A 15075-nucleotide genomic window follows, 5' to 3' on the forward strand; every position below is an offset into this window, starting at 1 on the left:
GCAGCAGCGCTTCATGGAACGGAGGTGTAAAATGGAAGCAGAAGAGCATGCTGTGTGCAATGCCCAATGTGTGATGTTTCTGGAAGGAGCATAATCCCCAAAATAGAAACATGAAATGTGAGGAAAGCGACCGACAACTACGGCTACCTACACCGTCGTGGATGAGCATGAAGCGGATAATTGAATTAAATTTAACCCGGTTCGCACTGACGAACTATTTAGAGGAGAGAGAGAGTGGCGGCAGCAATTTCAAGTATTTCTCGCTTTCGAGCTATTTAATGAGTTGAAATTAATCAACTGCTTGACGACGACGACGACGACATCGCGGTAGTGGTTCGAAACAGCAGAACCCGATACACTCGAGAAAGAGTGGACGAAAAACGAAACAAATGAATGCGCGAGGGCAGCACCAGAGTGCCAACCTTGCGGCGTTGAAAGCTCCGATGACAAGACGTCAAAAGTGACAGCTGACAAACATCAATACAGAGCGTCGGTGCAGCTGTGTTGGTGGCAAAACTGAAGCACCAACGAAGCAGGGCTGCCTGAACGTTCGGTTCGAAGGGGATTGTTGTGAACCGTTTACCATTGCAATCAATGGAGAACGATGAATGAATGGTTTGCGCTCGGTTCGGTAGCACTGGTTCACGGCAGAAAGTAATCGAATGGCACATTGGTGCCAACCGAACGGTGCAAAATTGCTGTAACCAGACTGAAATTTCTTTGTCTCCCGTGTATGAGAGCGATCCACTAGAGGACGACGGCAGACGATCGGTTCCTCGTTTCTGCAGAGTTGTCCCCGATACGGACGGCCGATTCCCGACAGAAAGTGCCCAAAGTGACGTGTGATCGATTGAGGAATTGGTTTTTACCTTCCAGAGCGTGCCACCGCTCGAACCGGGAGCAAAGTAAACGCAGTAAATTCGGTGGATGTTAAAATCCGGGACTGTAAAAACAACCACGGACAATTTTCACACGAATGGTAACACGGTCGGTGCGAGGGGTGTGCGCGTGGTGTAAGCGGCAGGGTGCTCGCTGACAGTGGTGTGTGTTTCGTGGAACCCTACTTGCGTACGTGCAAGCGCCTCCAGGAACGTAAGCGAACAGCGGTGCGGCAGAGACGGCAATACAACAAGGAGCAGCACCAGTGTTGCCCGTCGCTGCGGTCCGTCAATCCAGCAGCAGACGACGACGCCCGTCAAAGTGCGTTCCGATTTCGGTGTGTTGGTGGCAGCACTGTGCGGCGGTTGTGCTTTCCCTGCATATGTGACGTGCGTTCCGATGTCAGTATTGTGTGTTTTCATCAAGCGCCGTGTTGATGTGAGTGCGCTGAAGAGAATACTGCCACCATCGGTAGGAAATTACTCTTGATCCAACGGATTGGAACGCAATGTTTGAGCAGGAAATTTTCCCTGCTGCCCGAAATGCCACACTGCGTGTATTGAACGGGTGGAATCAAGTTTGCGGGAGTGTTGCAATCAATTAAAGGACTGAACGTTTCATTGCGAAGATATCGGACCAAAAAGTGTTGTATTCAAGTGCGATACATTCGCGAACAGTGGACACATAAGAACGAGCGATTAGAGAGTGTTAATAACCTTTTGATGTGCAAGCTGCGCCCCTCGTCGGATTCCTCTTCAGGGACCCCTCGTGTCAACAAGCTCATAAACTGGATGGTCGTCATTGAAGCAGAACGTAAGATGTGAATGGTTTGACAAGTTTCTTTCGCGATTGAATGTAAATCTGCGAAGCTTCGAAGTGCAAACAAGTGCAAGATAACCCATATATCAGTGACAGTTAAGCTAATCTAGATAAAAATTGATAAGTTCTCGGAATTATCCGTCAATAAACTGAATCCGTCATCGGAAGATTACGGGTTCAATCCAAGGAAAAACCTTCCCGTCTCAGCCAACCAGTCAGTCAGTCAGACAATCTGTGTACAAACACAAACCGCACACGCGTAGTTCAACAGTGTTGGTTGTATCGGTAGTTATTAGCAGCAGCAGCAGCCGTGGAAGAAGAAGCAAGAAGCGTGTGAAGTTTTGCATGAAGCCGCCAGCGCTGTAGTTGTGCAGCGTGCCGTCAGAACGCGTTGCCCACAGAATCCGCGTCGGTATTGGTGTAGTGAGGTGCTGCTCTTCGCGCTGTGCCGATATATTTCCTCAACCAACAAACCTATAACCAACCCCCCTAGGAAAGACAAGAAGGAGAAAAAAAACTGTGTACAATCGAAGAAAATCATGTTTCCGCAAACGGAATCAAATCAAATGGACATTTAGGACAGGTTTTCTGTGAAACTGAACAGGAGTGTGACGGTGGTTAAGTAGGAAAAGAACACCAACCTTCGAATCCGTGCATTCAGAATTTGGGCTGAAGGTTTCTGGAGGATCGCACAAGGTGTGTGCAAGCGGCGCGGTAGCGGAGGTGAAGGAGATGACGGCATTGTGCAAGTCCCGTGTGCAAATCGGACTCAGTGCTTAGTGCTCTCCTCCATTTGGTGAATCCGTGTGAAGGCCCTTCGCCGTGAAAAAGAAGATTGATTCAGTGCGGCGATTCAAGTGCGAAGCACTGAGATTAGAAAGCTGTCAAATGCAAGCGCTCTAGCTCGGGTTCCGAGACACCGAGACCCAATCGAGAAGAAGACACGGGGAATGTTGCGTTCCGCCATTGAGTTTCATTCGGACGGATCGCCGTTTTTTCCTTCCCATCCGTAGTTTGTGTTTACATATATGTGTATTAAAGAAACCGTGGAAGAAGCATCAGGCGGCCAGCAATCGAAGGCAGTGATTGAATCGCTGGCTCGGCAAAACAGATTTGCCGGAAGTGTTTTCCTCCGGAAAAAAGTGATTGATATGGAAATCTAAATCCGCAGAAAAAAGTGTTGAAGTTTTTTTTTTACCGAGAAATACTCGATTAATATTACGCAGGAAGAGATATCCTCGCGCGGTCGCCCTCCCTCTATACTGGTGTGCGTGTGGCCCTTCCTGGCCCGTCGTCCGACCGAGAAGAATAGCTTCTGGATCAATTGAGGTGCCCATCGCCGAATAATCAATCAAATCCCCCGTGTGAGTGATTTACATCCGTCAATGAATTCAGCTTCCACCAGAAGGGATCTAGATTACAGTGAAGCGAAAGTTGGGCCCATCAAGGAAGGCAAATCGGTCCAAGGGGCAGTCAGGGCAGTGCGAGTGCGAATTCGGTGCGTGTGTATATCATCATCTTCCTCCTAAAAGTGGGTGCAATAGAGTGGTGTGCGTGTACGTCTCTCCATTGTTATCTGAAATCGATTGACGACGTCGCGCTTGTCAACTGGAAAAAATAAGGAAAATAAAGAAATATTTGCAAGGTGAAATCAGAGAAAAATAATCGCGACGGCATTGTGAAGCAAAGAAGAAGTGTATTAGTGATTAAAAGAAGCATCCCTGGGTCCGTCATTCTGTGCGAAGTTTTACAAGTTTTCTGCCGCAAATGCAACAAAGGCAATTAGAAGAAGCTCGAGTGGTCGCCCGTAGGCAATAATGCATCCCACTTGCGACGGGGTGATCGAGCCATGGAAATAGATGTAAGGCAGCAGAGCAAGCAGCGCAACAAACGACGGGAACGGGCCCAACGTATGATAGCCGAGCGGGATAAGGATGCCGCCGCCGCCGATGGTACTGCCGCCGCTGGTGCGGCTGCCTCCAGTGCCGGCGGAGGCGGCGGAATCGGCGCCGGATTCGATCCGGACGACAGTGCCGACGAGGACGTGCCGATCAGCCGCGAGAAGCCACCGCGGCCGACGGTCCGGCGGAAGCGCAAGGAGAAGGATCCCTCGCCGATCCTGGAGGAGGACATAGTGGACGGGTTCGCCATCCTCGCGTTCAAATCGTACGAGGACCTGGAGGTACGTACGGATTTTCAGGAAACTGCTCATAAAATGACTCCTTTTCCCTGCATGCTTTACAGGAAATTTTGATTTTTGGTGAAGGTGGCCTTGTTTGATATAAACAAAGGAACCAGTAGGGACTGAAACGGGTATGATAAAATATATATAAACTGAATAAGAGGGCATGTACTTTGTCATGAGTGCCAGATGTGAGGGTGGCAGATAAGCGGAGTTAGCTTTCAGTTTTTGTGAAGTATTTCGTGGGAAGAAGTAATGCTTCCGAGCTGCTGCGGATCGAGCAGCAGCTGGAGACGTCTGATTCGGATGAAGCCGTCTCCTCCGAACGCGACAGAACCCTTGAAATGACAAACGATCAGAAGATTTTTTGACAAAACTTCAAGTGCTGCGAACCTACATTTGACTCATAGGATTATCAAAATGAATTTAAGCAACGAGAAAAAAAGAGATGAAGAATGAGCGGAATGAAAATCGACGGTCACGACAATGGCGCAGTTGATGATCATCCAAAAAGAAAGGAATGTTCCTTTGAACTCATGAACATAAATATTCCAAATCTAATTTGATCAAATCCAATTCAAATCCAAATCCAAAGCCAATTCAAATCTAATCCAAATCCAATTTAAATCCAACCCAAATCCAATCCAAATCCAATCCAAATCCAATCCAAATCCAATCCAAATCCAATCCAAATCCAATCCAAATCCAATCCAAATCCAATCCAAATCCGACTCAAATTAAATTCAAATTCAATCCAAATCCAATCCTAATCCAATCCAAACCCAATCCAAATCAAATTTCAAATTGGCTTGGATTTCTCCAATCTAAATCCAATCCAAATCCAATCCAAATCCAATCCAAATCCAATCCAAATCCAATCCAAATCCAAATCCAATCCAAATCCAATTCAAATCCAATCCAAATCCAATCCAAATCCAATCCAATTCCAATCCAAATTCAATCCAAATCCGACTCAAATTAAATTCAAATTCAATCCAAATCCAATCCTAATCCAATCCAAACCCAATCCAAACCCAATCCAAATCCAATTTCAAATTGGCTTGGATTTCTCCAATCTAAATCCAATCCGAATCCAATCCAAATCCAATCCAAATCCAATCCAAATCCAAACCAAATCCAATCCAAATCCAATCCAAATCCAATCCAAATTCAATTTAAACCAACCAAACCAACCAATTCCAATCCAATCCAATCCAAACCAATCCAAATCCAATCCAAATCCAATCCAAATCCAATCCAAATCCAATCCAAATCCAATCCAAATCCAATCCAAATCCAATCCAAATCCAATCCAAATTCAATCCAAACCCAATCCAAATCCAATCCAAATCCAATCCAAATCCAATCCAAATCCAATCCAAACCCAATCCAATCCAATTCCAATCCAAATGCAATCCAAATCCAATCCAAATTCAATCCAAATCCAATCCAAATCCGACTCAAATTAAATTCAAATTCAATCCAAATCCAATCCTAATCCAATCCAAACCCAATCCAAATCCAATTTCAAATTGGCTTGGATTTCTCCAATCTAAATCCAATCCGAATCCAATCCAAATCCAATCCAAATCCAATCCAAATCCAATCCAAATCCAATCCAAATCCAATCCAATCCAAATCCAATCCAAATCCAAACCAATCCAAACCAATTCAAACCAACACAACCAATCCCAACCAATCCAAACCAAACCAACCAAATTAAACCAAACCAATCCAAACCAATCCAAACCAATACAAACCCAATCCAACCAATTCAAATTGGCTTGGATTTCTCCAACCAAACCAATCCGAACCAATCCAAACCAATCTAAACCAATCAAAACCAATCCAAACCAATCCAAACCAATCCAATCCAAACCAATCCAAACCAATCCAAACCAATCCAAACCAACCAATCCAAACCAACCAAACCAATCCAAACCAATCCAATCCAAACCAATCCAAACCAATCCAATCCAAACCAATCCAAACCAATCCAAACCAATCCAAATCTAATCCGAATTCAGTCCAATCCAAACCAATCCAATCCAACCCAATCCAATCCAAACCAATCTAAACCAATCCAAACCAACCAAACCAATCCAAACCAATCCAAACCAATCCAAACCAACCAACCAATCCAAACCAATCCAAACCAACCAAACCAATCCAAACCAATCCAAACCAACCAACCAAACCAATCCAAACCAATCCAACCAAACCAATCCAAACCAACCAAACCAATCCAAACCAATCCAAACCAATCCAAACCAATCCAAACCAATCCAAACCAATCCAAACCAACCAAACCAATCCAAACCAATCCAAACCAACCAAACCAATCCAAACCAACCAAACCAATCCAAACCAATCCAAACCAATCCAAACCAATCCAAACCAATCCAAACCAACCAAACCAATCCAAACCAATCCAAACCAATCCAAACCAATCCAAACCAATCCAAACCAATCCAAACCAATCCAAACCAATCCAAACCAACCAAACGCAATCCAATCCAAACCAATCCAAGCACAATCCATGTTCAATCCAACACAACCAAACCAATTCAAACCAACCAATCCAATCCAAACCAATCCAAACCAAACCAATCCAAACCATTCCAAACCAATCTATCCAACCCAAACCAATCCAATCCAAACGCAATCCAAACCAAACCAAACCAATCCAATCCAAACCAACCAAACCAATCCAAACCAATCTAAACCAATCCAAACCAATCCAAACCAATCCAAACCAATCCAAACCAATCCAATCCAATCCAACCAATCCAAACCAACCAAACCAATCCAAACCAATCCAAACCAATCCAAACCAATCCAAACCAATCCAAACCAATCCAAACCAATCCAAACCAATCCAAACCAATCCAAACCAACCAAACCAATCCAAACCAACCAAACCAATCCAAACCCAATCCAAACCAATCCAAACCAATCCAAACCAATCCAAACCAACCAAACCAATCCAAACCAATCCAAACCAACCAATCCAATCCAATCCAAACCAATCCAAACCAATCCAAATCCAATCCAAATCCAATCCAAATCCAATCCAAATCCAATCCAAATCCAATCCAAATCCAATCCAAATCCAATCCAAATCCAACCCAAACCCAATCCAAATCCAATCCAAATCCAATCCAAATCCAATCCAAATCCAATCCAATCCAAATCCAATCCAAATCCAATCCAAATCCAATCCAAATCCAATCCAAATCCAATTCACATGCAATCCTATCCAAATCCAATCCAAGTCCAATCCAAGTCCAATCCAATCCAATCCAATCCAAATCCAATCCAAATTCAATCCAAATCTAATCCGAATCCAATCCAATCCAAATCCAATCCAAACCTAATCCGAATTCAGTCCAATCCAATCCAATTCCAATCCAAATCCAATCCAAATCCAATCCAAAACCAATCCAAATCCAATCCAAATCCAATACAAATCCAATCTAAATTCAATCCAAATCCAATCCAAATCCAATCCAAATCGAATCCAAATCCAATCCAAATCCAATCCAAATCCAATCCAATCCAATCCAAATCCAATCCAAATCCAATCCAAATCCAATCCAAATCCAATCCAAACCAATCCAAACCCAATCCAAACCAATCCAAACCAATCCAAACCAATCAAACCAACCAAACCAATCCAAACCAATCCAAACCAATCCAACCAAACCAATCCAAACCAATCCAAACCAACCAAACCAATCCAAACCAATCCAAACCAATCCAAACCAATCCAAACCAATCCAAACCAACCAAACCAATCCAAACCAACCAAACCAATCCAAACCAACCAAATGCAATCCTATCCAAATCCAATCCAAGTCCAATCCAAGTCCAATCCAATCCAATCCAAATCCAATCCAATCCAATCCAAATCTAATCCAAATCCAATCCAATCCAAATCCAATCCAAATCCAATCCAAATCCAATTCAAATCCAATCCAAACCCAATCCAAATCCAATCCAAATCCAATCCAAATCCAATCCAAATCCAATCCAAATCCAATCCAATCCAAACCAATCCAATCCAATCCCAACCAATCCAAACCCAATCCAAACCAATCCAAACCAATCCAATCCAAACCAATCCAAACCCATCCAAACCAATCCAAACCAATCCAAACCAATCCAAACCAATCCAAACCAACCAAACGCAATCCCATCCAAACCAATCCAAGTCCAATCCAACCAATCCAATCCAAACCAACCAATCCAACCAATCCAAACCAATCCGAACCAATCCAATCCAAACCAATCCAAACCCAATCCGAACCAGTCCAATCCAATCCAATCCAACCCAATCCAACCAATCCAAACCAAACCAATCCAAAACCAATCCAAACCAATCCAAACCAATCCAAACCAACACAACCAATCTAAACCAATCCAAACCAATCCAAACCAATCCAAACCAATCCAAATCGAACCAAACCAATCCAAACCAATCCAAACCAATCCAAACCAATCCAAACCCAATCCAAACCAATCCAAATCCAATCCAAATCCAATCCAAATCCAATCCAAATCCAATCCAAATCCAATCCAAATCCAATCAAAATCCAATCCAAATCCAATCCAAATCCAATCCAATCCAAATCCAATCCAAATCCAATCCTAATCCAATCCAAATCCAATCCAAATCCAATCCAAATCCAATCCAAATCCAATCCAAATCCAATTCAAATGCAATCCTATCCAAATCCAATCCAAGTCCAATCCAAGTCCAATCCAAGTCCAATCCAAGACCAATCCAATCCAATCCAAATCCAATCCAATCCAATCCAAATCCAATCCAAATTCAATCCAAATCTAATCCGAATCCAATCCAATCCAAATCCAATCCAAACCTAATCCGAATTCAGTCCAATCCAAATCCAATCCAATCCAATTCCAATCCAAATCCAATCCAAATCCAAATCCAATCCAAAACCAATCCAAATCCAATCCAAATCCAATCCAAATCCAATCCAAATCCAATCCAAATTCAATCCAAATCCAATTCAAATGCAATCCAATCCAAATCCAATCCAAGTCCAATCCAATCCAAATCTAATCCTAATCCAATCCAATCCAAATCCAATCCAAATTCAATCCAAATCTAATCCGAATCCAATCCAATCCAAATCCAATCCAAATCTAATCCGAATTCAGTCCAATCCAAATCCAATCCAATCCAAATCTAATCCGAATTCAGTCCAATCCAAATCCAATCCAAATCCAGCCAAATTCAATGCTAATCCAATCCAAATCCAATCCAAATCCAATCCAAATCCAAACCAAATCCAATCCAAATCCAATCCACATCCAATCCAAATCAGAACCAAATCTAATACGATTCTAATCCAAATCCAGTTCAAATCGACTTCTAATCCAATCCAACCTTAATTCAATAAAAATCCGTTTTTAACAAAACTAACATCAATTACGATTCGTGTTCTAATATAGTTTGACTTGAACTCTATTTTAATGCCAATGTAATTCAAACAATTGAATTTTAAATCAATCCAAATATCCAGTCTGATTCCTTATAAAAATCCTGTTCCAATCTATTCACATCTAAAGCTTATTGCACTTAATTGGTTTCATTTTTTTCAGGATCGATTGTACCTAGGGGGAATGACGGCTTTGGCAGGTTTTGTTCTATTATTGGCAGGGGGGTTTTTTATGACTGACTAGGCTCAAATTTGGCCTAAGCATTCTTTGCATACCAAGGAATATTGTGGCCAAATTTCATAAAATTTGGTCGACAAAAACCCCCCTGCCAATAATAGAACAAAACCTGCCAAAGCCGTCTTTCCCCCTATATCTTAATCAAACACAATCTGATGGTTCGATGAGGTTGTAGAGATTTGTTTCCGATTCAGTGGAAGGTTGTAAACCATATCTTGTGCCGTTCGGATCCGTCTCGAGTATCTCAATCGTCCAATCGGTGTGGTAGCCCTTTGCCGTGTGCTTGTTGGATCACTTCCAAGTGCTGCAATTAAACTGTAAACGAGCTATCAATTGTGGTACGATTGGATAATTGAGCAAGCTATCTGCCAATTTGTTGGGGTGTTCAATTTTGTTCATTCATACTTATAGAACCTTTAAGTATTTGAGAAACTGTTACTTTTTTGAACTTTGAATGGTGGGAAACAATTATCGTAAGGTCTTCTGATATGTTCCAAATTTAAACCAAACTGAAGGCCGATGGAATCTCACACCCTTTCTTCGCAATGTAGGTCACTTGTCACCCGGCAAAAAAAAACAAAACTGGTTTCTTCCTCGTTATCATCGCATGCAACACATGCCGCCAGAAATTACATTTTCGCCAGCTGCCGGTCATCATCCGCGGTTGCGCCACCACCTCTTTAGCACGCGCCCCACATCATGAGACCCTTGCGTTCGGCTTCTCTCGGTGCTTTCGCTTCGGGGTCCTCTGCACTGTCTCCTTAAGAAGATTGCATAATTGATGTCCCTTTTTTTGCCAAACTCGCGTCTCAATATGCGGCAGCATCAACAGGAAGGACCGACCACCATCACAACAGACTTTTCGGTCGTTGGAAAAACTTGCATTCCGGTTTTTCCCCTTTCCCTGTCGTCGTCGGTGCGTGTGCTGATGCTGTCGAACGTAGCGCCACTTCAGAGTTTTCCATCGCCGTCGGTCGTCGGATTGTTTTAGTGTGTGTTGGTCGGCAACGTTGTTGGTTCAGTCAGCGAACGTACCTACCTACCGCATGTGTAGTGACTTGGAAGCACACCGATACCAAGAGGGAGAAAATAGAAAAGGGCTGTCGGGTGAATCGCTGGCGCTGCTGGTTCCGTTATTTGCCTGTTCTATGTATGTACATTAGTTTGGGTTTCTTATTACGGTAGTTACAGAAGTAGCGAGAATACACAGCTGGACCCTAAATCGCCGCGAAGAAGAGCCAGTTCCTCCAGAAGATTGATGGGGTTAAATGGTTAATTTAACTTCGGTGTTTGTTATTTAAATTGATGATGGGTTTGGATCGGCACGGAAGAAACGGTGATGGAGATGCGTTCAATCTGTGAGGTACGCAGGCCACCCTATGTCGAGAGAGATGCGAACCGATACCGTTTGTATGCCATCGAGTATGCGACATCAAACAATTAGCAGTAATTAAAAAGACAAGGCAGGCCATGAATTAAACCTTGACCCAATTATTCATTCCTCCTTATCGTTTGAACGTCATAAGGTTCATTTTTCGTGTGCAGGTCCAATCTTTTTCTATATAATAAAAATAAGTTGAGATTTCCTTCCTGACGATTTAATTCGCGAACGGGTTGACCGATTTGCGAGATTTTTTCCCTTATCTATTCGTTTTGAGATTCGCAAGGTTTGTCTCACTACTCATTTTGCGCTTCTCACTTTTTACAGCGAAAAGTGAAAAATGAGGAGTGAGTAGCGAGACGTATCACTTCTCACTCCTCATTTCTCACTTCTCACTGTGAAAAGTGAAAAATGAGGAGTGAGTAGCGAGACGTATCACTTCTCACTCCTCATTTCTCACTTCTCACTGTGAAAAGTGAGTAGTGCGAAGTGGGTAGTGAGACGTCTCATTTCGCGCATCTCACTTTTGACACCTAGAAGGGAAAAATGAAGAGTGAGAACTGAGACGTCTCTCTTCTCATTCCTAATTTCTCACTTTTCAAATGTCCTATTCGGCCAAATGACCCTTTCGGCCAAATGATCCATTCGGCCAAACGACCCTTTCGGCTAAACGACTTTTTCGGCCAAACGACCCTTTCAGTCAAATGACCCTTTCGGCCAAACGATCCTTTCGTCCAAACGACCCTTTCGGCCAAATGATCCATTTGGCCAAATCACCCTTTCGGCCAAACAACTTTCGGCCTAGTGGCATTCGGCTAAATATCTTTCGGTCGAATGGGTTTCGGCCAAATGACCCTTCTCCGAAATGATGGTTTGTGCAACTAATTGAATGGAACAGTACCATACCATCGAATGCAACTTGTTGCAATAAATCTGTTAAGGACAAATGCCGTTAAAATAAATGAATTTTGTAGCGTATTTGACATACAAAAAGTTGTATTTTCCTCATAACTTCAGAGCCCATAATTCGATCAGGCTCGTTTTCGACAGTAAACAATGAAAAATTATTCCACATCCCTTGTATCTTGTTGAGAGTAAATTAGTTAAGAATAAGTACCCCACAAATGAGTGAGTTTTAAAAAAATTAAAAAAAAAATGACCTAGTTTGAAGGTCGTTAAAGGCAACTTGATGCGACAAAATCGAATAAGTGTCGGAAAAATAAATAAGTTTTTGAAATTTGCGGATAATATTTTTTATTCTGGCCAAAACTTCTAATCCCATAGTCCGATCTGGCCAACTATCAATAGGAAACAATGCGGCAGAATTCTCCATCGAATGCGATTTGCAATGCAATCGGTTGAGGATACGTGCCCAAAAAGTGAGCTAGATTTTTTTTGCCAATGTTTGGTTAATAAAATGTATTTTAGCCATAAGTTCTAATGCCATAGTCCAACCTGGCCAATTTTCAATAGAAAACAATGAGATAGGATTTTGCGTCGAAGGCAACTTGTTGCAAGCAATTCGGTTGAGGGTAAGTGCCTTTTTTTACACGTTTTGACGTAAAATAATGTATTTTTGTCATAACTTCTGATCCTATTGTTCGATCCGGTTGATCAAAAGGAAACAAATTTGCGGACAAAATTTTCTTTAATTTTTAAGAGAAATCATTTGTATTATGTAGAGAAAAGCACCGATTTTTTTTGAAAAAAATCTCTCAAGGCCGATACAAATATTTAATATCTATTTTGTCCCCCCCCCCCTAGGATTTTTTTTGCCAAAAAATAATATTTTGAGGGGGCAACAAAATAAAATTTGGATAATTTTGAGGATTTCCAAAACATTCTTTAACAAATCCGAGGATTTTTTTTTATTTTTTTCACCTTTCGGAGACCAGTAGGACAAAAAGTTAAATAAATATTTGTAACGGCCTAATTTTGGAGAAAAATCTCCGAGTTTCGCCTTTTTTTATGAGAGAAATTCTCATAATCTCCGAATTTTGGAAAGAAGTTCTCCGAATTTCGAGGAGAAATTCTCCGAATTTCAGAAAGAATTTTTTCGAACTTCGTAGAGAAATTCTCCGAATTTCGGAGAGAACTTTGTTCCTATTTTGAAGAGAATATTCTTCAAATTTTGGAAAGGAATTCTATGAATATCAGAGAGGAATCTTTTTAATTTCGAAGGGAAATCTTCGAAATCGGATGAGAAGTTCCTCGAATTCTGGAGAGACATTCTACTAATTTCGGAGAGTAATTTTCCGAACCTTAGAGAAATATTCTTCGAATTTTGGAGAAAATTTCTCATATTCTTGAAAATTTTGGAAAGAAGTTCTTCGAATTTTAGAAAGAATTTCCCCAAACTTCGTAAAGAAATTGTCCGAATTTCGAAGAGATTCTCTATCGCAGACATTTTCTCCGAATTTCGGAGAGAACTTTCTTTGAAATTTGGAGCGAATATTCTCTGAATTTCGGAGAGAAGTTCTCCGAATTTCATACAGGAATTTTCCGAGCTTCGAAGCGAGTTCTTCCGAGCTTCGAAGAGAGTTTCTCCGAATTTCGAAGAGAAATTCTCCGAATTTTGAAAGAAATTTAGGAAAGAAGTTCTCCGAATTTCGGAAAGAATTTAGGAAAGAAGTTCTTCGAATTCGGAGGAGAAATTCTCCGAATTTCAGAAAGAAATTCCCCTTAGTTCGTAGAGAAAATTCTCTATCGGAGAGATTTTCTACGAAAATCGGAGAGAACATTCTTCGATTTTTTGAGAGAATTTGGGAGAGAAATTCTCTGAGTACCGTAAGAGAAATTTTCCGAATTTTGAAACGAATTCCTTCAAATTTTGAAGAGAAATTCTCCAAATTTCAGAGAGATTTACGGAAAAGAGAAAATCTCTGAGTTGCTCAGAATTTTGGAAAGAAATTCTCATAATCTTATTTTGGAAAACACTTCTCCAAATTTCGTAAAAAAAATTCTCCGAATTTCAGAAAGAATTTCTCCGAACTTTGAATTTCGAAGATATTTTCGAGCAGAGAGATTTTCTCCGAATTTCAGAGAGAACTTTCTTCAAATTTTTGAGAGAATATTCTCAGAACTTCGAAGAGATTCTCCGAATTTCAGAAAGAAATTTTTCGAATATTTTAGAAGAAATTCCCCAAACTCGGGTGAGAAGCTCTTAGCTCTTTTTCCATTCCATTATAAATTCTCCAAATGATGAGAAATTCTCCGAATTTTATTTATTCTCTGATTTCCGTTAGATGTTGTCCCTAATATGATGCTTAATTTTGCTAACTCATAGGCACATCTCTGGAGACGAAGTATCAGAATAAAATGATTCAAGACCAGTAATGCTTCAGTCGTAATATAACTTTTTGAAGACCAAATTTTTTTAAGCAAAACTTTTCAGATTACAGTTTCTGGATACCACACCTTTTTAAGCCACATTCTATGGGTACCGAAGCCTTCTGCAATAGACATTATTCAAGAACTAAAGTTCTGGAGACCAGATACCGTTTTCTCTATAGACCCAAATAAATTCGGCTCATGGTCTCTAGTGTGCAAAGATTGTAGATCAATTATTATCTAGAAACCATAGTATGTAGAGACCAAATTCTCTAAAGATTACAGTCTCTGGAGACCGCAGACTATGGAGTTAATCCATCGAATCGTGCAGCACATGAAAGCAACTAAGACTGACACTGATTAACCAATTAAGATAACTCGCCTCACGTATCACACACAGTTTATCAACCAAACACTCATTATCTCACGCATTTGCTCCGAGCTTCAGGTGTGGACCCAGCCTTACACACCAACCCTCCCTGGCCCATCATCCCGTCTTTCCACAGGCCAGCGATATCTAACAGACCATGCACCGTTAGCGCGAACAAACTTCTTAACAAACAAGCCTACCCACCGAGAGACCACCTCCGCCCCACACCGTAGAAGCGCGCGCGCGCACACACACGCGATAGCGAAACAACGGGACGCGAAACACGGAACAAAGCGATTCCGATTGAATAAATTACCGACAAATTAGTGTTTTACACCGTCGTCGTCGTTGGTCGGCTGACGGTTGACGAGAAGGCCGGCAGTTTGTCACCAACAACACACACACAGC

General features: G+C 41.7%; 1 protein-coding gene across 11 annotated transcripts in view; it reads left to right on the forward strand.

Annotated features, from left to right (window-relative positions):
- Positions 1 to 737: 737 nt before the first annotated feature.
- The window catches only part of LOC134207876 (mucin-2), a 600615-nt gene continuing 586277 nt past the window's right edge, over positions 738 to 15075 (forward strand). For 4 of the 11 annotated variants that reach the window (XM_062683862.1, XM_062683860.1, XM_062683861.1 and 1 more), the window contains exon 1: positions 2192 to 3880. In XM_062683862.1, coding sequence (XP_062539846.1) covers positions 3548 to 3880 — 333 coding nt within the window. In that variant the 5' untranslated portion in view covers positions 2192 to 3547. Of the gene's footprint in view, positions 1693 to 2191; positions 3881 to 15075 lie in introns of those variants that run through there. The other 7 variants (XM_062683852.1, XM_062683855.1, XM_062683856.1 and 4 more) reach the window with 7 other exon arrangements.

This window comes from Armigeres subalbatus, chromosome 1, assembly GCF_024139115.2.
Source record: "Armigeres subalbatus isolate Guangzhou_Male chromosome 1, GZ_Asu_2, whole genome shotgun sequence".
Classification (NCBI taxonomy): domain Eukaryota; kingdom Metazoa; phylum Arthropoda; class Insecta; order Diptera; family Culicidae; genus Armigeres; species Armigeres subalbatus.